Below are 25,543 nucleotides of genomic sequence, written 5' to 3' on the forward strand. Positions count from 1 at the left end.
GCCCCACAGAATCCATGGTTATTGTGTATCAATAAGGCCTTCAGTTACACCTATGTCATCTCACTAAATATTAGTGGGTTTGCACTGATGTGACTGATTGAAACTTAGGCCATGTCTGCACTACAGGGACAATACTGGCATAGCTATGGTACTGTAGGTTTATGCCTACGTAAGTTCATAGTATAGATGCAGCCTACACTGATGGAAAGCTTATTTTTGACAGAGCAGAAACACTACCTCGCTGAGCAATGGTAGCTAGGTCGACAAAAGCATTCTTCTGTTGACCTCACTGCATCTACCCTGGGGGCTAGGTACACAAAGCTACGTTGCTCAGGGGTGTGGATTTTTCACACACCCTAAGAGATGTTGCTATGTCAACCTAAATTTTATGTGTAGACTTCACAGGAGTAGAAAGCTGTAAAAACTTAATTTTGTTACTCAAGAGATCAATGCAACACTGAATATACACAAAGAAAAGATCTGATTAGTGATGATGGGGCCATTTTTACACAGTTACTTTTCAGAGTAGAAGCATGCTTCTTACTCCAAATTCAAATGTTATATAAATCTCAAAGGAATAGTACTTGAATGTAGAAAAAAATAAAATAAAAAAGAGAGACACACACAGAGTTTAAAAACAATACTAAGTTTTGTCTGTAAATCTGAATTGAAATATCAGATTTAAAAAAAAAGATAAAATCCACAAACTTGTGAACTTGAAATGCTCATTTTTGAGCACAGAACCTGTTAAAACCAAAATCTCATTGACGCAGATATGAAATATTATGTTTTACCGAAGACACTAATAAAACTAATAAACATTGCATTAGCTTTCTAATCGAGTACAACAGACTAATTTCATACCTGTCAAAAACATACCCAATTAAACAAAACCCGAAATATTTTGAAGCTAAATTAAGGTAATTTCATATAATTTTAAACAAGGATGTTGCTTTTTTTTTTTTTTCCTGAATGGAAAGAGACACCTTTGGAGCAGACTGGAAAGAAGTAATTTCAGAGTTACTGAAGAATGACAGCAGCTGGTAATAGGTCTAATTTTACAGACAGTGAGGAATTTGCTGACCAGAGACTTGCCAATGGAAGAGCAATGGTCAAGAAAAGAAACCATGCAGAAGTTGCCAAAGCTTGCAAAGGGAATTTACGACAAGACCTGCTGTTTAGTGTTTGAACTGGTGAAATCAGACCAAGCCTGAGAAAAGCCTGACTATTCTGCAAATGTATTTGGTCTATAAGTGTTTGAATATGCAAAGTAAATACTTCTCAAATTAGTAAACATGTCAAGCATGAGAGACCATTTCCCCCTGCTGGTACTAGGTAAAATCTTTCATATTATAGATGCCATCTAGTGCTTCTGAACAGGAGCTCAGGATACAATATTCTTTATCTTTTCAGTAAGTGAATATAGTATTTCCACCTAAGCTATCACAATTTTAGTGACTCTGATGGGAATTTGATGTGAAACTAAAATACTAAAAACAAAACAATCATATAGCTAAAGGGTATCACATTACCGAACAACAACAATTATGCTTGGATAATCAACAATTTCAAACATTCTGCTCTCCTCATTAAAAGCACAATTATTATTAGTCACAACTAAAAATCTAAGCACAGGTATTGTCCCAGTTACTAGTGATTTTTTAAACGTATGTGCAGCTGCATGCCTAAATGGATCATGCAGTTACCAAAACTGTGCATACAGAATAAATATTTAGATAGAGTAGATAGATATGGAAGGTTAATCACATAACTGGCTGTTTGCATGCACAAGCTCCTCTGATTATTCATGCATCTGCAGTAAATTGCGCAAACAAATCAGGTGTACAGTTTTGAAAAATAAGCCCATAATATTTTAATTCCTAAAAATAAAATCTCAATGGTACGTACTCAGAATTGCATGAAAGAATGCATACTTATGTGTATGTACTATATGATAAATACCTACCTCGGAAACTCAGGGTTAAGATTTTAACAGCATACTATACCACTTGCAACCATACTGTAGTCCAAATAGCATATATTGCCTAGCACAGTGGGAAAAATCCATACCTGATATAATTGCATTGCAACTCCATGAAAGTCTCTGGAACAAACTGATGAGGCAATTGGTCAGAATACGAGTGTGAATATAGCTGTAGCAGTGAAAACAACTAACAGGTTGGTTATAAGATCAAGTTTTAACAGCAACTAACTGCTGCGTGACACCTGTTCCATTACCTACATCCATCAGTGATGGCAAAGTACAATGGCTTGATTCTGCTAAAATGATCAGCTGTGAAATGGTAAACAATTTACCTTCATTAGGTATCAGCGTTAACATCCCATTGAGACTAATGGGGACAGTTTATACTTGTCTCAAAGCTACTGTTTCAAACTGTCTGAAGACTGACAGCCACTACTGCATGGGTTAACAGTCACTTCATATTTTGAAGATTATTTTGCAGTCGTAAAGACGCTAGGCTTAATGTTGATTTGTTTGTATTAAAGACATCTTACATTCTGGGGCATATTTATGCAACCAATTTCAAAAGAACATTTAAATCTGCGTAATAGAACCATAGAAATGTACGACTGGATGGGACCTAGACAGATCATCTAGTCCAGTTACCACCTGACAGCTGTGTGTCTTTTCCTTAAAAACCTCCAATGATGGAGATTCTACAACCTCCCTAGGTAATCTGTTCCAGGGCTTTAACTCCCTTACAGTTAGGAAGGTTTTCCTAATGTCTAACTTAAATCTCTCTCACTGGAATTTAAGCCCAACATTTCCTGTCCTGCCCTCAGTGGTTAAGGAGAACAATTTATCATCCTTCTCTTTATAACAACCTTTTATATATTTGAAGACTTATGTTCCCCCTCAGTCTTCTCTTTTCCAGACTAAACAAACCTAATTTTTTCAATCTTTCCTCGTATATCATGTTTTCTAAACCTTTTCACCATTTTGGTTGCTCTCCTTTGGACTTTCTTCACGTTGTCCACATCTTTCCCGAAATGTGGTGCTCAGGCCTCGTCAATGCAGAGTAAAGTGGAAGAATTATTTCTTGTGTCTTGCTGACAACACTCCTGATAACACATCCCAGAATGATGTTCGCTTTTTTTGCAACAGTATTACATTGTAAACTCATACTTCGTTTGCGATGCACTAGAACTCCCAGATGCTTTTCTGTAGTACTCCTCCTTAGGCAGTCATTTCCCATTTTGTACGTGTGCAAATGATTGTTCTTCCTAAGTGTAGTACTTTGCACATGTCCTTATTGAATTTCATCCTATTTATTTCAGATCATTTCTATAGTTTCTCAAAATCATTTTGAATTCTAATACTGTCCTTCAAAGTTCTTGCAACTCCTCCCAGTTTGGTATCTTCCACAAACCTTATAAGCGTACCATCTATTCCATTATCCAAATAATTTATGAAGATATAGAATAGAACTGGACCCAGGACAGATCCCTGCAGGATCCCACTCAATATGCCTTTCCAGCTTGACTGTGAACCATTGATAGGAGTCTCCCTTGTGAAATCTGGTATTTTGTGTACTTTTACCTTATACTACAGGTAGGGTGCTACCAATTTCACGGTCATAGGATTTTAAAAATCATAAATTTCATGATTTCAGCTATTTAAATCTGAAATTTCATGGTGTTGTATGTGTAAGGAGTTGTGTGTGTGTGTGTGTGGGGTGGGGGTTGCAAGGTTATTGTAGGGAGGTTGCAGTACTGCTACCCTTACTTCTGCGCTGCTGCTGATGACAGCGCTGCCTTCAGAGCTGGGCAGCCAGAGAGCAGCAGCTGCTGGCCGGGCGCCCAGCTCTGAAGGCAGGGCAGAATTAAGGATAGCAATACTAGGACCCCCCTACAATAGGCTTGCAACTCCCTTTTGCTAAAGTTTGCCTTCTTGAAATCCATTGTCTTTATTCTGCTGTTTTCCCTCCTACCATTCCTTAGAATTAGGAAATCTCTCATTTCATGTTCACTTTCACCCAAGCTACCTTTCACCTTCAAATCTCAACCAGTTCCTCCCTATTTGTCAAAATCAAATCTAGCACAGGTTCTCCCCTACTTGCTTTCTCCACACCTCCTGCCATAAAAAGTTGTCTTCAATGCACTGCATGAACTTGTTGGATAATCTGTGCCCTGCACTGTTATTTTCCCAAAAGATGTCTGGATAGTTGAAGTCGCCCATCACTACCCAGTCCTGTGATTTGGATGAGTTTGTTAGTTGTTCCAAAAAGCCTCATCCACCTCTTCTTCCTGGTTAGGTGGTCTGTAGGAGACGCCTACCAGGACATCACCCTAGGTTTTTTTACCCCTTTTATCCTTACCCAGAGACTTTCAAAAGGTCTGCCTCCAACTTCTATCTCAATCTCAGTGCAAGCATATACATCTTTGATATAAATGGCCACACCGCCTCCCTTTTTTCTCAGCCTGTCCTTCCTGAATAAGCTCTACCCTTCTATACCAATATTCCAGTCATATGAATTAACCCACCAAGTCTCTGCAATGCCAATTTTGTTGTAATTGTGATTATTCACTAGTATTTCTAATTCTTCCTGTATGTTCCCCATATTTCCTGCATTAGTATACAGACATCTAAGATATTCATTAGATTTCCCCTCTGTATTCCCTCTTGTATTCCCTCTGTATCTCTCTTTTGTCCCTGATATGATTATACTATAATCACATTATACATAGAATCCTGGACATATTTTACTTTGTGTCAAGACAAAACTTTGAAATTCATTGACCTGTAATTGTCCTTATAACTCTGAGCACTCCTGAGAGGCTAAATGCTGTGGGCAGATGACTGAGTACCTCAACAGTATGTTCATACATATATTAATATTAAAGGTGAATTTCAAAGCAAAAAAGTGAGCTTTTATGTACAAAGATGGACTCTGTTTTTTTCCCCTGCCTGTTTATTCATTTAAAACACTGGTTCTCAACAAGGGGTACATGTACTCCTAGGGGTGCACAGAGGTCTTCCAGGGGGTACATCAACTCATCTAGATATTTGCCTAGATTTACAACAGGCTACATAAAATGCACTAGCGAAGTCCGTACAAACTAAAATTTCATAGAAACAATGACTTGGTTATACTGCTCTATATACCACTATGCACTGAAATGTAAGTACAATATTTATATTACAAGTGATTTATTTTATAATTATATGGTAAAAATGAGAAAGTCAGCAATTTTTCCGTAATAGTATGCTGTGACACTTGTATTTTTATGTTGGATTTTGTAAGCAAGTAGTTTTTAAGTGAGGTGAAAGTTCGGGGTATGCAAAACAAATCAGACTCGTTCAAGGGGTAAAGTAGTCTGGAAAGGTTGAGAGCCACTGATTTAAAATATGTACGTCCTGAACTCCTTTGTTTTGCTCAGGGACCTTGGCAAGATCTTTGGAGAATCCTTTTCTGACACTCAACATCCCCTCACCATCAACTGGGGGCTGGAAAAGCTGCAACCCAGGACTCAACCTCCTGTAAAATTATCATTCTCCAAATCACATTGCATGTTTGCACCTTCATGCTACACTTGTCTCAAGGTCAGTCATGAAGCTCAGTGAGCATATGGTTCTGGAGTTCCCTTCAGCACTACCACTAAACAGCACGCCGCCTCATTCCACTGAAAGCCCCCTTCTGCTTAAACATGTGTAAAATCTTCCATTTTGATCACCCTCTTGTACTGAAACAGCATTCAGCCCATCCCAGATCATCCACTTTTCCTCCAGAGACATCTCTTAATGTGATTGGAATAACGTGAGAAATGCTACTCTGTGGTGTGGGTTAGTAGACATAGGAGCTGCCAAGAAAGGGCTGGAGCTTAATGGTAATCTGTTCAGAAAAGAAAACAATTCATTGCAAATGTTGTATTCCTATTGCTGGATTCTCCTGAGACTGTTAGGCTATATAAGAACAATCAACATACATGCAAATGTTAGAAAGTGGGGAATGGCTTTCTCGGCACTTTTACAGCATATTGTTCCTAGATAGATTCTTGATCTATCTGGGCTTTGGCGTCCTGCTAGCTACTCACACAATCATATCTACCTACCACTGATCTTTGTTTCCAACATTTTCTCTCTCACACTCACTCAGTAAAACACAGCAAACTCCAAACACTTTCACTCATCTAAGTTCTGAAACACAATGCATTTTCCACAAAGTATAGCAGTAAATTTGTCAATTGCCATCCACGCTTAGTAAGCCTGAATTCTCTTACAGAATTCCACAAGATCTCTTACAAATTAAAACCTCAAACAAATGTACTTGATATTTAAGTGAATGAAATTTCATATGGGTAGAAACTAATGTTTGTTTATTTAGATTTATGAGATCTGACCTTTTGTTTAACCTTCTATGAAAACATGCAATATACAAACAGTTAGTCAAATGGCGCCAAAAATCTATAACAAGTCTGCAATATTAGCAGAGAAAGTTTATATTTCATTGAAAGCTGCAAAGAGAAAAACAAATGTAAACCCTTACTCACAGAGGCGACGTGTGGGAGGTGGGGGCAGGTGGGGTCATGTGCCTCCCACCCCCCAGATTTCTCCCAGGGTTTATATGCCTTGCCACGAACCCCACTGCATACCACCAGAACCTTTAAATTGTGCCCCAACACTATCAACAGTTACGTGTCATCTCTGTTTACTCACTAACATTAAAACAACAATAATTGTTGTTACTCAGTAAGCTGATTTACTGCAATTTAACAAGAAAATTCAGATTTAAGATTATTGCCTCATCTGAGCTTGTCACACTATGCTGTGGCATTCAAGGGATCTCATGTTAATATACTGCTCCTTGGATATTTTTATGACAATTGATTTTCTTTTTTTAAAAGACCCAATTAAAAACAGCCACCTTCCTCCTCTCCCTTCCCCGAAAAGGCCACTTCCCGGCAACTCTGATTATGAGTGCATCCAAGGGTGGCTCACATCTCACTAAACATTCCACACACAGGCTGCATACATTTTGACACAATATTCTCATGACAGGGAGACATGCCGTCTGATTTCTGAAACTAGTCTTTTAGCCCACAATATGCAGCCATTCTAATATTATTATGAATATTTTACATTACATAACTTTATGAAAGCAGTTACTGTGCATTAATAAACTCTAACAGCTGGCCAATATAATCATTTTAAAAATAGAGACCTAATTCATAACACTATGGATTACAAAATTTAATTTTAACAGAAATTCATTGTAGTTATAAGGACAATCCTCCCTCCCAATCCTTCTTCAAATTGCAGAAAGGGAAAAAACACTTTGTTTTCCTGTCCTTCAAACAGAGGTCAGACTAACGGATTTCTTCACATTCTGAAAAAGGAATCCTGTCATAATTTAAAAACTTTGTATTCAAGTCTCATCCCAAAGTAAAAACAAAACTAAACATGTTTTTAGACTCCTGAAAGAAAACCTTAAAATAAAAGTGCTCTCAGAGCCTTAGTTATACTGTTGGCAAAAATACGACGACAACATTAAGTAATGGACAGTTTTATGTTTGTAGTTTTATATTTTACTGCATTAAAAACTAGTTTGTACACAAACTAATTCCTCATACTGAAGGCCAATTGCTTGAAACGAAATTGTCTTTAATTACATCAGACATATTTTTAGATACTGGAACAGATTCTGATCTAAACTGTACCAGTGTAAATCCAGAGTAACTAAACTGTATCATAATGAGCTACTCCAGTGTAATTTTTATCAGAATATGGACTACTGGCATTCTCTACAGAAACCTGAACATGTAAAATCTTAAACTTTCTTGCGTTTACTCCATTTAGTCATTTCTACAATGATAGTTTAACATCACAGTAGAACGTCACTCATTTGCATTTTGCTAATCTGCACATTCCTCTCCTTACATCTCAGCAAAAATGTAAGAGTGCTGAGATGAGATCTCATATTACCAATTTCTTTGACAAAATGTACTACAAAATATGTAATAATATAGTATAAAGTATAAATACTTAAAACTAAACTAAGCTTGTAAAATAAAAGCACCAAGTAAAACACAGTTATCACTCTTTAAAAACTTGCTAATTTTTCCTTATATAAAACTAATATTATCTACTTGCTGTATTTACTAGTTATTTTCTATAGGAAATATAAGGAGGTATTGAGATTACTGAAAATACTCTTATCTACCTATCTATGGCAAAACAGGCATGTTTACAAAAATGACTATTATCCATTTTGTTATACATTATACTTGTTTTATTGTTGAGTTTTCTAATTCACAAAATTCAGTCGTTTCTTAATGGGTCTTCTAGTCATGAGGGGAATTAGACCCCAATCCAGCAATGCCTTTAATCACAATAAATCTCACTAAAGATGGTAGGACTATAAACTCGTGAATATCTCACATGAACACCTTAATAGGACAATTCATGTGCTTAAAGCTAAGGGCATATATAAGTGCATTGTTGAATGAGGGTGTAAATGTTCTACTGTAATATTTCATAAAATAAGACGAATAATTTTAGCGATGTATAAAATAAAGAGCCTTCAAGTGTAAAATAACACATAATTTATGCTTTTTGGTGTGTTTTAGGTCACAGGATATTGATGGACATAATTAAAAATTACCTCTGGTATACCCAGTTTCCTACATGCATCCAGAAAGTTTTCCACATTTCTCCTGCATTTGGCCATGCTAAGTTTAGGCTGCAAGAACAAGAGACCATAGATTAATGTGACAGAAGCTAATAATGTACAGTAGTCATCATAAAATTCTGCCTATTAAATGACGTTTCTACTGCTGATGCAATATTTAGGTTAGGCTGTTCCTGAAAAAGAAATTAGGAAATGGTAAACAGCAGATTGACCAACATCTAATAACTGACATACTGAACTGCCAACGTACTAGTGTCCTAGTGCCACGATGTCTCCCTGCCACCACCCATCCACCACGGCAGTGACCTCTATGGCACTAGCAAGGGCACAACAGTGGAGGAGGCCAGTGCACTCTATAAGTGTCCAAGTGTATGACTACACTGCAATTAAACATCCACGGCTGGCCTGTGTCAACTGACTCGGGCTCATAGGGCTCGGGCTACAGGACTGTAAAACTGCAGTCTAGATGCCTGGGCTGGAGCCTGAGCTCTGGGACCCCACAAAGGGGGAGGGTTCCAAAGCCTGAGTTCCAGCCCGAGCATCTGCACCACAATTTTACAGCCCCACTACCCGAGTCAGCTAACATGGGCCAGCCAAAGCTATTTAATCGCAGTGTAGATATACCCCAACTCAGGCTGCGACCTATCTCAGCAGCTGGTCAGAGGACACTTTCAGATGGTCTATAAACCTCCAGAAAGATGCTAAGAAATAAGAGCGTGGAAACCTTTCCTTTCCCATTGTGTTTTTGTAGTTGAGGGTTTTTTTCTGCTTTTTAAAATTCATAATCATTGTCATGGTTTTCATTCATTTCTATTTCTCTGTGTTTTGCAATTCTGTTAATGCAGTTCTTTGAGTTGGGTATATGTTCTCCTTACTAATGCACGTTAGTAGTAGTAGTAATTTTTAGTAATGATGTTCACATTGCATTACAGACTCTGAAGTGGAATTTGCTTCCATGTTCTTCTGAAATGTGCTACATACCATACAATTTCCCTTCTATGCTCTCTTTTCTTCCTCTCAATATCAGCCTGTCTCTCTCTGTGTCACTCTCATACGGCTCAGCTGCACTGAGAGTCTCCCATGTCAATCACTATCTCTTAATTTCCATTGGATGACCATGGAAATTTCACTCAGCCTATACACTCTCAAATCAGGCCTCATTTATGCAAGGACATTCAGGAAAGTGAAAATGAATTAAAGTGATGAAGATAATATGCATAAAAAAAACATATTAAACCCTCATGTGGATGCTCTCATTCAGAATTAAAGTGGCCTTAGTTCGTTGCTGTTTAATTTTTCAGGAGGCCACTTTACAAACGTGCAGCTTTTGGGTACACTTGCTTTTGTGCATGTCCAGTCTCTAGTTCTGAAATCGGGAGTGCATCCAACTCACTACTGGGCTCAGTTTGTGCACATGAAAGTCTGGCTAGCAAAGTTCTGAAAATCTGTCCCCTCTAATAATCATGTGCAGTGGAAGACTGGCTTACCTGCAAGAAGTGGTAATACTTCTCAAATGGGAATTTTACAACCCAAACATCTCAGGCTGTTTTAGGATGTGTATAAAGGGAATCATAGTTCTTTCACATTTAATTTTTGGATATTATGAGGAGAACTTGATATATGATTTCAACATACATTAAGAAGAGTTGTACAAACTATAATGTCGTTTCTATATTTTTCACATTGGTTCTTTTATCATATCGATTTTTAATTAAAAACCTTCCAATTCATTTTTACAATTACTTCCTTAGTCTTTTAGAATTTCAAAGATTCCTATAATATGATGTGTTCTTTGTTCTATTTGTCTGACTCAAGACTATCAAACCTCTTACAGTGGCATTCTGTGTCACCAAAGCCAATCCATTATTTCCCTACTTTAACAGAAAGAAGTGATAATGATATTCCTGACCTTTAAACTGAAAACTTATCAGCACCAAAAGAGACATTAGCTGCCTAGCATTCTCCAGAACATTTCTTCTCAAAGTTAACTATGTGTCAGCAAGGCCTTAAAGTGTTTTGTAAAACACTAAGAACAACCTTTTAGCCTTGGAAATTCAGGTCTTGTCTACTCTGCGAGTCTCTGCAGTGAAATGTGACATGACAAGAATCAAGTGGTTTAAAACCAACAACTGAAAATATAAAATGATGGGGTCAAAATTAGCTGTTACCACTCAAGAAAGAGATCTTGGAGTCATTGTGGATAGTTCTCTGAAAACACCCACTCAATGTGCAGCGGCAGTCAAAAAAGTTAACAGAATGTTAGGAATCATTAGGAAAGGGATCGATAATAAGACAGAAAATATCATATTGCCTCTATATAAATCCATGGTACGCCCACATCTTAAATACTGCATGCAGATCTGGTTGCCCCATCTCAAAAAAGGTATAGTGGAATTGGAAAAGGTACAGCAAAGGGCAACAAAAATGATTAGGGGTATGGAACAGCATCCATATGAGGAGAAATTAATAAGACTGGGACTTTTCAGCTGGGAAAAGAGACGACTAAGGGGAGATATGATAGAGGTCTATCAAATCATACCTGGTGTGGAGAAAGTAAATAAGGAAGTGTTATTTACCCCTTCTCATAACACAAGAACTAGGGATCACCAAATGAAATTAACAGGCAGCAGGTTTAAAACAAACAAAAGGAAGTATTTTTTCACACAACGCACAGTCAACCTGTGGAACTCTTTGTCAGAGGACGTTGTGAAGACCAAGACTATAACAGGGTCAAAAAAGAATTAGATAAATTCATGGAAGATAGGTTCATCAATGGCTATTAGCTCTGAAGTGTCCCTAGCTTCTGTTTGCCAGAAGCTGGGAACGGGCGACTGGATGGATCACTTGATGATTATCTGTTCTGTTCATTCCCTCTGGGGCATCTGGCATTGGCCACTGTCGGAAGATGGACCATTGGTCTGACTCAGTATGGCCGTTCTTATGTTCTTATGAAAGGGATACATTTTTTTAGCCATGATTGAAAACTCCTTGTTTTTTGTTAAAATCTATATTCTTAAAAGCCTTAGCAGATCACCTTTACAATCAGCATGCCTCTCTCAGAATTAAAGATAAGGCTTTATTTAACAAACATTTAACCAAAGGTACACTCAGAAAAACTGCACAACTTTATGCATCGTATTTTGAAAATACAGGAAACCTCTTTAGAATCAAAGTGACATCAGAAATCTAGAACAGAAATGTCCCCACTAAGGGAAACCAAGTCTTCCATAAATACAGGAAAAATCCTGAAGAAAGTTGAAAAGAAAAGGCAATTAGGTTTGAAAAAAGTGTACGCAAGTAGATTTGGTACAAAAAAATCCTTGATGGCCCTGCAATCAGATCCATATGCCCTAGTGCCTTTGGGGAGTCAAAGATTGCAGGACTAGATCATATGTTTCTCTTCTGTCCTGTCTGTGACAAAAAATGAGTTGTTTCCATATTTAACAAAAAAACAAAACAAAAAAATCTTGCTATGTAGGATTGTTGTTAACTCAATAAATTGCTAATCTCATTGTAGCATAATGTTTCCCACATGTTTAGAGTGCTGTAAATCTGCAGATATCCACTTTATATCTGCGGATATAGGTATCTGCAGATGTGGATGCGGATACCCATGGACCATTTTCGTGGATTCCGGAATGGATGCGGATACAAATTTTGTATCCACCCCAGGCTCTACACATGCTTATTAGAGTACATTATAAATCATACCGTATGCTATGACAGAACACATTAACAATGCACCAGGAAGTGGAGAACTGATTTTTAGGAAAGTATCCACTGGAACAAAATCTTGTCAGAGGATAATGATCACCTGCTACAACATAAACAGGAAGGCATTTATGGAAAAATCTGACCTCCTGCAATCTAGATGGTATAGACAACAAACCTATCATGAGCTTCAGCCAGTCACAGACCAGTTTATTCATAATAAAAGAGAGAGAAGTGTATGTGGTTTTTTTAAATAGCTCCAGTACTTCATTTTTATGAAGATTTGAGTTACTGCCAATCTGAACTGGGGGGGGGGGGGGGGAGAAGAGGGAAGTACACGTTTGTAGGCATGAACACTACTCACCACCCAATGACTGTTTTTCAGAAGTAGATTTTATTTGATAATAAAGCTTTAGTTTTTCTTTTTTTAAAAAATATTTGACTTACTACTGCTGGTGAGGGTACATGGATACTTCCCACAGATCGAGGACGAATGTGATTCACTAAATGACAGAGAACGACCCCATCCATAAGAGCAGACCCCAAGTCTTCAGGCAAACAAATCTTTAGTCTCATTTCAATGTTCTATAAAAGAAGAACAAACATGTCACCACTTTTACACAGAATTAGAAAGAAAAAGCAAATATCCATATTCTCTATCACGTCGCCATGCCTTTTCCCATGCTACCCACTATTGCAGTGAATCCTCACCCAAGTCCAGTTTGTCAAGCCACCACATCTCCATTTAAATTGCTCCTAAAAAAACCCCAAAACACCACACTGCCTCATTCCAGGTCACCCACTGGAAATGTAACTTATGAAAAAACAATCACTTTAACGGTGCCAGAAATGAGTAACCACATCATCTTATTACTGTAATGCTTGTCCTTCCTCATTACATCACCCTGCCAGCACCATACTTTGCTACTCTTGCTTGTTGCCTCATATCTAAAATTATTCTTTTTATTATAGTAGCACCCAGAATCCCGAGTCAGGATCAGAGCCCCATTGCATTAAGCCCTGTACAAACACAGAGTAAAAGATGGCCACTCCTCAAACAGCTGAAAAGAAACAAGTGGGTGTAACAAAAATTGGGAAGAATGCAGAAGGGAGGACAAGGTTGGATCTGTAATGTGCACTACTGGGTAAAAATATGAAAATTCCCTACTCAGACAAAAGGGGCACTTTAATTAAATAAATGTCAAGTTGCAAAACACTCAGCAAAGTAGGGCACTTTGAAAATGTTTACAAATTTTCTGGCAAAAAAAACATTGCATTTTGTTACAAACGTGTAACTTTTATTGATTTAGGCTCCAATCTTGCAAACGCTTTGGCATGTGTGTAACCTTACGGATATGAGTAGTCACATTATCTTAGCCTGGAGTTTTCATACTCCTTCCCAGTAGAGCACATTATTATTATTATTTATATAGTACCCCAAACTATGTTATGTCCTTTAGAGAACAGATAAAAATATATCATCCCTGTCCCTTGCATTCCCTCCCCATTTCTGTCCGTTTGCTAAAATTCACTAGTTGCAAGAGGTGTTTACCAGTAATAGGTAACAAGCTCTGATTGCTGTAATGAGCCAATCAGTAACAACTACAAATTTGTGCACACTGCCAGTCTATGCTAAAATAGTTACCTCTGTCCTCCTTCCTCCGTCTGTTTGTCCATGTCACCCAACTCTTCTATCTTGTCTTTTAGACTGTAAACTCTTTGGGGCAGGAACAGTAATTTACAATATGTGGTATTCAGCCTATCACACACCCTTCTGAGGCCTCTAGGTGCCACTGTTTTATAAACAGCAGCAGCAGCGAAGCTAAAACGAACCATGCAGGCACCAGATAGGCATATGTGCAAAGTGTAAGGGAGGCAGAAGAGGTGGTGTTGTGCTTAACTAAATAACCCTTCTAAACATTAGCTGGGGAGCAGAAAAGCCCTTACTTATTTTAGAAAAGAGTTTTTTTAAAAAAATTCAGTACATATTTAAAAGTTGTTCTATCAAGAAAATATATATGTTTTAAATTAGTCAATGGACAAAATTCAAGTTGATCATAATAATGCCAGATGATGCTACTATTCACTTGTAACACCAAATGTATTTTAAACCAATAGTAATGTAAAATTATCTCATATAACTTTAGCAGATGTAATGCAATGAATGCTACAGACACATATAAGAACACTTTGTATTTGGGACCGCTTGCAACTGAAGATCTTAACACTCAACACTCTTTGCAGTAATTATCTCATCACTATTTTATAGATGGTGAAACTGAGGCACAGAGAGCTTTATAGATTTTAAGGCCACAAGCGACCATCTAATACACAGGCATACTGCAATACACAGGCCATAGAACCTCACCCAGTAATTCTGCATCAAGTCCATAACTTCTGTTTAAGCTATAGTTTATCTTTTAGAAAGATACCCAGTTTTGATTTAAAAATCTCAAGTGATGGAGAATCCACCATATTGCTAGGTAAATTGTTGCAATGCTTAATTATCTATACTTTAGAAATAAAGCACTAATTTTGGTCTGAATTTGTCTAGCTTCAACTTCCAACCACTGGATCTTATTATGCCTTTATCTGCCAGATTAAAGAGCCACGCCCACCATCAGAAACCTCTTCCCCATGCAGGTACTTGTACACTGTGACTAGGTCACCTCTTAACCTTCTTTTGGATGAACTAAATAGATAGAGCTTCTTAAGTCTCTCAATGTAAGATCTCTTGTCCAGACCTCAAATAATTCTTGTGGCTCTTTCTTGAATCTTTTCCAAATTTGTCAATGTTCTTTTTGAAGTATAGACATCAAAACTGCATACAGTATTCCAGTCATGGTCTCACTAATGCTGTATACAGAAATAATGCCACCTCCCCACTCTCTGATATTCCCCTGCTCATACATCCAAGCACTGCTTCTCCCCTAAGATTAGGTAGCTTTCCCAAGGGCAAACAGGAAATACATGCTTTAGCCGCAAATCTGCAGCCCTTCACATTGTTTTTCACATACCTCACGCAATTGCTCCACAAGCTCTTTCTCTTCTCTCATCTGTTCCATTTTCCTCCGAATTGTAAATTGAGGGTCTATGGATTCCAGATTTCTCTGTGGTCTTAAAAATACTGTGATTTTAAAGAGAGAGATGTTTAGTAAAAACAAGCCATCAAAAACTTTTGCTTTATTAATTTTCAGATTAAACAAAATCCTTATTCACGGTCCCAATTATGTCTGTTGGACGATTTCCCAGAGAGCATATAGAAAGAAAATCTGATATAGAACTACAATCATAAAAGTGTATTTGCTTGGGGGGTGCTCATAACAGAATTAATGTATTATTGATATAAGTGGAATATACAGACATCATTCAGGGCCATATCCTATGGTCTTGACTGGGAATTTTACCAAATTCGCACAGCATTTGTCCCTTGGAGTTTTTGATCTGTTGTTAGAAGTCTCGCTACTTCTATCATAGGACTCCTCTCTAAGTCTTTTAGTTAGATCCCAGTCCTACAAGGTGCAGGACTCCAATGGAACTGAGAGTATTCAGCACCTTGCTGGATCAGACTCATAGCACTCTCCAATTATTCATGACTATCTTTCATCTCGCCCTTCATCAAACAAAAAAAACAGTTACTCACCTTTGTAACTGTTGTTCTTCGAGATGTGTTGCTCATATCCATTCCAATTAGGTGTGCGTGCGCTGCGTGCACGATCGTTGGAGAATTTTCTACCCTAGCAACACCCGGTGGGTCGGCTGTGGAGCCCCCTGGAGTGGCGCCTTCATGGCGCTGGATATATACCCCAGCTGACCCAGCGCCCCCTCAGTTCCTTCTTGCCGGCTACTCCAACAGTGGGGAAGGGGGGCGGGTTTGGAATGGATATGAGCAACACATCTCAAAGAACAACAGTTACAAAGGTGAGTAACCGTTTTTTCTTCTTCGAGTGCTTGCTCATATCGATTCCAATTAGGTGACTACCAAGCCTTACCTAGGCGGTGGGGTCGGAGTGAGACATCGCTGTGTGCAAAACCGCTGATCCGAATGCAGCATCGTCTCTGGACTGCTGTACAAGCGCATAATGAGCGGCGAAGGTGTGGACCGATGACCAAACTGCAGCTCTACAAATGTCCTGGATCGGGACTTGAGCCAGGAAGGCAGTCGAGGAGGCTTGGGCCCTCGTGGAGTGGGCGGTGAGGCGCGGCGTCGGGGCACCGGCCAGGTCGTAGCAAGCAAGAATGCAGGACATGATCCAAGAGGAGAGACGCTGCGAGGAGACCGGTAAGCCTTTCATCCGGTCGGCCACTGCAACGAAGAGTTGCGTCGTCTTTCTAAACGGTTTCGTATGCTCAATATAGAAAGCCAGGGTCCTGCGTACGTCCAAGGAGTGCATACGTTGGTCTTGACGGGTGGCGTGCGGCTTAGGATGGAAGACCGGGAGAAATATATCCTGGTTCACATGAAAAGCTGATACTACCTTGGGAAGAAAGGCAGGGTGGGGGCGAAGCTGCACCTTGTCTTTGTGGAAGACTGTACGGAGGCTCAGACGTGAGCGCCCTGAGTTCAGAAACACGTCTTGCTGAAGTGATGGCTACAAGGAAGGCTGTCTTCCAAGATAGGTAAAGGAGTGAGCAGGTAGCCAATGGCTCGAACGGGGGCCCTGTGAGCTTGGAGAGAACCAGGTTAAGATCCCACGCCGGAACGGGTTGGCGTTGCTGTGGGTATAGCCGGTCTAAGCCCTTGAGGAATCTGACGACCATCGGGTTAGAAAAGACCGAGGAAGCGAGTTCTCCTGGGTGGAACGCCGATATAGCAGCCAGGTGAACCCTGACTGAAGATATCGCCAAGCCCTGCTGTTTCAGGGATAGGAGATATTCGAGTATAAGTGGAATTGACGCCTGCAAGGGGGGCGTGGCCCGCTGTTCGCACCAACAGGAGAACCGTTTCCACTTGGCTAAATAAGTGGTCCGTGTAGAGGGCTTTCTACTTCCCAGCAGAATCTGTTGCACGGGATGTGAGCATCGTAGCTCTGTCCGATTCAGCCATGGAGCATCCACGCTGTGAGGTGGAGCGATTTCAGGTCGGGGTGACAGAGTCGGCCGTGGTCCTGAGAGATCAAGTCTGGGCACAAGGGAAGCGTGATCGGAGTTTGCACCGATAGCTCCAGAAGCGTGGTGTACCAGTGCTGTCTTGGCCAAGCTGGAGCGACTAGAATCATATGTGCCTTGTCTCTGCGTAGCTTGAGCAGCACCCTGTGGACCAGTGGGAATGGAGGGAAAGCGTAGAACAGCTGGTCTCTCCATGATAGGAGGAAAGTATCCGACAGGGAGCCCGGAGATCATCCTTGGAGGGAGCAGAACACGTGGCATTTCCTGTTGGCTCGTGAGGCGAACAGGTCGACCTGGGGAAATCCCCACCTCTGGAAGATGGAATGGATGATATCCGGGCGAATCGACCATTCGTGCGTTTGGAAGGATCTGATGAGACGGTCCGCCAGAGTGTTCTGGACTCTAGGGAGGAACGATGCCATGAGATGTATCGAGTGGGCAATGCAGAACTCCCACAGGCGAATGGCCTCTTGGCATAGGGGAGACGACCGGGCTCCTCCTTGCTTGTTGATGTAGAACATGGCCGTGGTGTTGTCTATGAGGACTGACACGCAACAGCCATGTAGGAGACCAAGAAATGCCTGACACGCTAGGCGCACCGCCATCAGCTCTCGAACATTGATGTGCAGAGCTAGTTGGGATGTGGTCCACAGGCCCTGGGTATGGTGCTCCCCGAGGTGAGCGCCCCACCCTAGAGATGAAGCGTCTGTGACCAGGTGCAGGGAGGGTTGTGGGGCGTGAAATGGCACTCCTGCGCAAACCGCCTTGTGATCCAGCCACCAGGTGAGGGAGGTCAAGACCGGGTTCAGAACCGTGACCACCATGTTTAGGCTGTCCCGATAAGGACGGTACACCGACGATACCCAGGCCTGAAGTGGGCGAAGCCGAAGTCTGGTATGCCTGGTTACGTAAGTGCAAGAGGCCATGTGACCCAACAGGCCGAGGCACGTCCTTACTGTGGTAATCGGGAAGACCTGGAGTCCGTGGATGATGTTTGCGATGGTGTGAAACCAAGTGTCTGGCAGAAGAGCTCGGGCGAGTCTGGAGTCTAAAACTGCCCCGATAAACTCTATCCTCTGGGATGGCTCCAGAGTGGACTTTTCTTTGTTGAGAAAAATGCCTAACTCGTGGAATGTTTGTAGTATTATCTGGACGTGCGCCTGAACTTGCTCCCTGGTTCGGCTGCGCACGAGCCAGTCGTCTAGATACGGGAACACCTGTATCCTTTGTCGACGAAGGTATGCTGCCACGACAGCCATACATTTGGTGAACACTCTCGGAGCCACGGACAATCTGAAGGGAAGGACGGCAAATTGGTAGTGCACATTGTTTACTACAAATCGAAGGAAGCGCCTGTGAGGGGGGTAGATTGCTATATGAAAATATGCATCCTTCATGTCGAGGGCGGCGTACCAGTCTCCAGGATCCAGGGAAGGGATGATGGTCCCCAAGGAGACCATGTGGAACTTCAACTTTACTATGAATTTGTTGAGTCCGCGTAAGTCCAAAATGGGTTGCAGACCCCCTTTTGCTTTGGGGATCAGGAAGTAGCGGGAGTAAAACCAACAACTATCTACAAGAACTAACGAGTAAAGCTAGGGAGAGTGGAGAACAGCTATGCCGTGCTCCACAGTTCCAACGACTGTCACGGGCGGTAAGAAGGAACTGAGGGGGCGCTGGGTCGGCTGGGGTATATATCCAGCGCCATGAAGGCGCCACTCCAGGGGGCTCCACAGCCGACCCACCGGGTGTTGCTAGGGTAGAAAATTCTCCGATGATCGTGCACGCAGCGCGCGCACACCTAATTGGAATCGATATGAGCAAGCACTCGAAGAAGAATTATGTGTTTGACTTCTAAAAACTGAATGCCTATTACAGCACCTCTGAAGGCTCGCCTACATTAGAGACTCCCATTTCATGTGCAGTATTGAACTAGGTCCATACAGAGTTTTCCTACAACCACTCCTGGTGCTATGGATTATTTCATCCATCCTGTAACTTCGGGCACAGCAGGGACATAAACTCTACGGTACCTAATGTATATTTGCACTTTTAAACATTTTTGTTGTGTTCCAATGACAGCTTTTAATGGTTCTTTCTTGTACATGTATCATGAGGGCTATGCCCACCGATGCCCTCCCACACTGTAGATACCATGGCAGAGGATCACCAGTTCTTGTGGCTGGACTGACTCTAGGCTTGCTCATGCATCATGAAAAGTGACAAGTGCTCAAGAAGGGATGTAACTTGTATTTATTACTTTTCTTTTTATGTAATGTGACACCCTTAGGTGGGTCATCCACATGGGGAGTTAAACCCAGGTCCTCTGGTTCTAAAAGCATAAAACTCAACTGCCTGAGCTAAAAGATGCAGCTTCGTTAGCTCAAGGTTGTAGCAGACTCAAACCTCTATGTGGTTCAGCCACCACTTGTCATTTGACACCACTGGGTTAGCCATTGGCTGCAGGATGCAACCCAGACCTGTTAGGTTGAAGTCATCAGCAGGCTCAACCACCTCTATGCATTGTACAGCCACTAAAGGGCTGGTGGTGGTGTGTGTGTGTGTGTGTGTGTGGGGGGTGTAACAGCGCCACACTGAGTAAGCAAAGGATATGGTTATTTCCAGATTTTTAGATTTTGTTGCATTGCTGTTTTGCTTTGTTTCTTTTGTTAGGATTATTTCCTGCCCCCCTGAACTAATGCTTTCCTTTTTTTGGTCTCCCTCTGGATACTGAGATGGGAGTGGTCTGGTCCTGGTGCAGGAAGAGGAATATATCCACAGACTCCTCCATAAGACTCAGCTAGTTACTCTCCATCTCCCTCATCTCCTGCAATGGGTGGGGGAGTTTTGGTGAGCCAGGGCTTGTTCAAAATGCTGGAAGAAAAGTGGGGGATGATGTTTTGGTCATTAAGATACATAGAGAAGGAAGAAGTCATGTATATCTGTAAATGCAAATGTCCCAAATGGACAGATTGCTAATAGCCATTAGTGATGTAGGGGAGAGACCTCAGTATTTATATAAAATATTAATAAAATTATTATAAATCTTTTCATTAAGTTGTTACAAATTTGTTTATGCCTCTACTAAACGTCAAGAAATAGCTACAAATATGTTCCAGCCAGGATGCTTGGATATATAACAGTACATATGTTTAGCTAAGCATGTTACAAAATGTTAAAGTTAATCCAAGAAGTTCCAGAAGGTTTCTGCTTCTATCTTCCAAGATCAAGCAAACATCAAAAAGACAAAACATGTAAAACATTAATGTTTTAAGTAGAGGCCTAACTGTAAAAAGGAATGTAGGTATGTTATGCGAGCAATAAATCTAGGTTGGAAAGTGGCAACACCAACCCCATTTCTTTTCAAAGGAAAAATCTCTGCTTGTGTTTTTGAAACTCCAGGATAAACATGTGTAGTTGGAAATGTTTTAAACGTTTATTTCTTAAATATTGAAACGGCAAACACCTTTTGAGATGTGTATTTGCAAATATTTTGTATCAAAATGCAAGCCTTTATATAACTGCCTGATATTATTACAGGAAGAAGATATTTTATGTAGAAATATAGCAAGGTCATTTGATGCTATAACCAGTTACTAACATAAGAAGCCATTTAAGTATAGAACATTTATATTAATGGAGAATTAATTAATTACTGGCAGTGTGCAAGCAAACTCTCACCCAAATCAGGAAGATAAGAAAATCATCATTCCAAAAACTGTCATATAGAATCAACAACTTGAGCTAAAGACTTTCTAAAAGTTATTTAATTTTAAGAGACTCTTTTGAGAACTAAAAACTTTTATATAAAGACCAGGAGTGTTTGGACTTTCTGAAAGCAGAATTTAATTTCCTAACAAGCTCTAATAAAACTGAAAGACTCTCAGAGACTGGACTGAATAAAGACTAGCTTTGAAAGTTATCTGATGCTTTCTTGCCACAAGAAGAACAAAGGCAATTAAAGAAATACTGCATATATTCATTAAACAGACTGCATATTCAGGAGCTGAAAGTGTCATGTAAGCCAACATAAAGGTGGCAGCAACCGACTTTCAATCTGAACAGGTCTGAAAGAGGTGTGTTTTCCTGTACTTTAATGAAAACAGGAAGAAGAAAGGTATAAAAACTCTAAGTGAGCACCTGTCACACACCCAGTCTGCTACCCTGCTCAAAGACAGCTCTTCACAAGCAAACTGCCACAGACATATAAGAAAAGCAGGGAAGACTCAAAAAGAAACCAAACCAAGCAAAACCTTCACAAGACTTTAACATGGATTGATGAGAGAAAGTTAACAAGGACGCTGCCAAAGGAATAGATTTAAAACTCTTGTAATGACTTTGTTGGAATGTTTAAAAGCTGTAGTACCCTAAAAGCCTAATGGTATCATGACCCATATGTCTCAAACCTGTCTGCAGCGTACATGGGTACTGTCAAACCAGGATGCCTTTCTCCAGTTGATATCAATCATCTTTGATGACCTACACCAAGCTTGAATGGCCAAGGCTGGCCTGAGGAGACTCCGTCAGGGGCAAGGCACAGTGGCCTCCTCTGAGCACACTTCTGCCATCTCAGAGTAGAGACAGCATGGAATGAAGCAGCAAATCTGAACCAGTTCTGCTGGTGCTTGTAGGAAGAAATCAGAGGTGAACTGGCTCATGTAGAGATGCCTATGAACCTAGACGCCCTTACTGACCTTACCAACCGCATAGATGATCGACTGTGAGAATGAAGAGAGGAGAAGGGAGGTTCCCTGCAGTTCCCCTACCCGCGTATACTGACATCTTCTGTATCACCCGCCAAACCTATGCAAGACAATTTGGCTCGTGAGCAGCTCAAACTTGAAGAAAAAAAATGCAGACAACAGCACCACCTGTGCTTCTACTGCAGTGAAGTTGGCCACGCTGTCTTGGCCTCCCCATTACAAATGCTGAGAAGCATGCGGAAGCAAGCCAGTTCAGGCATGATGTGGGGGACCAGCCTGGGCCTTGACAGAATAGCATTTCCCTGTACCCTAAGTCCTCACTGAGACGCACTCTGAGCCCCATCCCGGGGCTTTCCATTTGCAGATGCCTATCCAGTTGCGCATCCCGGGGGACCCCTGATAGATTTCTATTCAATGGGCCTTAATAGATTCGGGAGCAGAGGACAATTTTATGGATGCAGCTACAACTCAGGCCCTACAGATTCACCAGCTACACAAGGCTGTGCCTGACATGACTGAAACAATTGACAGCTCCCTGCTGTCTTCAGGTCCAGTTGTGGCGGAGACTATTTCACTGGAACCTGTTATTCAGGGACACAGAGAAATATCACAGTTTGGCATGATCCATTCCCCATATTTTCCCATGATCCTTGGCATCTCCTAGCTAACCCTTCATGATCCCATCATGCACTGGAGAGAACAAAAGGCCACTTTCCCATCAGAATTCTGCTGACGGCACGGCCAGGGTACAGTAAGTGTTGCACTCATACCCAAGAAGGTTCAAGTAGATGTGGTTACCTGCATTGGTACACCTCCTAGGGGCAATTATGGAACCCCCCCCACTCCCCCTCCAAGTACTGTGACTACACCAACATCTTTGAGAAGAATGCAGAAAGCCTGCCCTGACACTGGAACTATAATTATTAATTAATAATTTAATTTAAATTAATTAACTATGATTGTCTCACAGAACTTCAGTCAGGGACAAAGATACTGTTTGGGCAGATATTCATGTCAGAGCCTGAACTGGCTGGGTTGCGAGAATATCTCCAAGAGAACTCGGCCCGAGGCAGTGGTCATCTTCAAATCAGCTTCATCAGCCAGTGCCCCAGTCCTTTTAATAAATAAAAAAAAAGCAGCAGCTTCCGCTGCTGTGTTGATTACTGAGTCCTAAATCAAATAACAATCCAGAACTGTTACCCACTACCCCTAATTCCTGAGTTGTTGGACCGGGTGGGGGTTGCCCACATAGTCACTAAACTAAATCTCCATGGAGCTTACAGTCTCATTCGTATTTCAGAGGAGGACAAATGGAAGACTGACTTTTGGACCCACTATGGCCACTTTGAATATGTAGTTATGCCATTTGGACTACCGCCCCAGCAACATTCCAGCACTTTGTTAACGATGTGCTATGAGACCTACTGGACCAGTTCATGGAGGTATACTTCAATAATATGTAGATCTTCTCAGATGATCTGAACACCACTCACATCCACACAGTCCAGGAGAGACTATGATGACCCGGTCTCTATGCTAAACTTGAGAAGTGCGCATTTGATCAGACCTCAACCGAGTTCCCGGGTTTCATCCTGTGCCTGGAAAGATTCGAGATGGATCTGCACAAGGTACAGATTGTCCACAATTGTGCAGTCCCCCACAAGACGCATGACCTACAATGTTTTTTAGGCTTCACAAACTTTTTACCAGAAGTTTATTTCAAAATTTTTCAAAACAAGCCAAGCTCCTCACTGCCCTACTATCGAAAATCACCCAGTTCCACTGGTTGCCTGAGGCCCAGCACATATTTGAACAGCTAAAGCTTGCCTTCACCACTACTCCAGTATTGGCCCACGCAGACATGACCCAAGTTTTCGACGCCTCTAGCACAGCAATCAGTGCAGTCCTCTCCCAGAGGCATGGCCCCTAGCAAATACTGCACCCCATCCCCTACTAATCAAGCAAGCTTACCTCTGCTGAGCGAAGCTATGAGATTGTGGACAAGGAGCTCTTGGAAATTAAGACCACCTTCAAAGAGTGGTGACATTACTTGGAAGGGGCCCATCACCCGGTTCAAGTATTTACGGATCATAAGAACTTAGAGCACCTGTGCAGGGCCAAGACCCTAAACCAACAACAGCTCTGGTGGGCTTTAGTTTTCTCCTGGTCAAATTTACCTTGACCCACCAGCCTGGAACTAGAAATGGCAAGGCTGATGCCTTGTCCCAAAGATATGGCTCCGACACAACACAAGGACCGAGTCTGGAACCAGCCCACGTTATCAAGTCTCATAATTTCCTCAATGCGACTCACCACCAGGACCTGTTCATGCTCATCCACTCTGCCTCTGTCTCTGGAATTCCACTCGATGTGCTGGCCATTATCAACCAAAAACCACACAATACCTGGGAGGGGATGATGTTTGTAAGGGACTGCATCTATGTTCCCCCAGGACCTGCGAGAGTTGCTCTTCAACTATGCTATGACTCCACCCTGGCAGGACACTTAGGGTGATTTAAAACCTGACAATTAATATCCTGGTTCTTCTGAGGGCACCATATGTGCCGCACGAAAGAGACCTTTGTTGCTTCTTGAGAGGTGTGTGCCTGCACCACGATCCCAGACCAGAAACTCTGCAGTCTGTTCCAACCTCTGGACACCCTATCTTGGTCCTGGAAGACCACTTCCTTAGACTTTGGAGTGGAACTACCAGAATCAAGTAGTTTCACAACTATCCTGACAGTGGTAGACTGCTTTACTAAAACGGCTCACTTCATTCCCTGCCTGGGTTTACCCTCTGCAGGGGAAACTGCTGGGCTCTAGATAAAGAAAATAGTTTGTCTTCATGGGCTCCTGGGTCACATCACCTCTGACCAGGGCCACACTTTACTGCCTGTTTCTGGCACAAGGCCATACGTCTATTAGAAGTCTACACGCACCTGTCCTCTGCCTACCATCCTCAGTCCAATGGCAAAATGGAAAGAATCAACCAGATCCTAGACCAGTACTCCCAATGCTACATCAATCATCACCATGATGACTGGCCTTCACTGTTACGATATGCTGAGTTTTCCTATAATAATGCAGACCATGCATCCACAGGCCACAGCCCCTTTATCAACTATGGGTACCACCCCTTATTTCACCCACAGCTACCCCCATGCTCCCCCAACCCATCAGCCTCAGATCTAGTACAACACATCCATCATATCCAAGAGAAGGTGCAGGGACATCTTGAAAAGGTGAAGGAAGACTACATGTAGACAAGCACAGACAAAAGGGTACGCTGTAGGACAAAAGGTATGGCTTTTTACAGAACACCTCTACATGGACAAACCCTCTTGGAAACTGGACTTTGTTCTTTGGCCC

The 25,543-nt window shown here is 41.4% G+C and overlaps 1 protein-coding gene across 2 annotated transcripts in view; it reads right to left on the reverse strand.

The window, feature by feature from the left end:
• Nucleotides 1-25,543, reverse strand: part of LOC112104300 (leucine-rich repeat and calponin homology domain-containing protein 1-like) — a 244,238-nt gene that overhangs the window by 13,014 nt on the left and 205,681 nt on the right. For both annotated transcript variants that reach the window (XM_026653179.1, XM_026653147.1), the window contains exons 17-19: nt 15,380-15,489; nt 12,810-12,947; nt 8,625-8,702 (exon numbers count right to left, since the gene is read on the reverse strand). In XM_026653179.1, the coding sequence (XP_026508964.1) occupies nt 8,625-8,702; nt 12,810-12,947; nt 15,380-15,489 (326 nt within the window). The remainder of the gene's footprint in view (nt 1-8,624; nt 8,703-12,809; nt 12,948-15,379; nt 15,490-25,543) is intronic.

Source organism: Terrapene carolina, unplaced genomic scaffold (assembly GCF_002925995.2).
Source record: "Terrapene carolina triunguis isolate 2854851 unplaced genomic scaffold, T_m_triunguis-2.0 Scaffold18, whole genome shotgun sequence".
NCBI lineage: Eukaryota > Metazoa > Chordata > Testudines > Emydidae > Terrapene > Terrapene triunguis.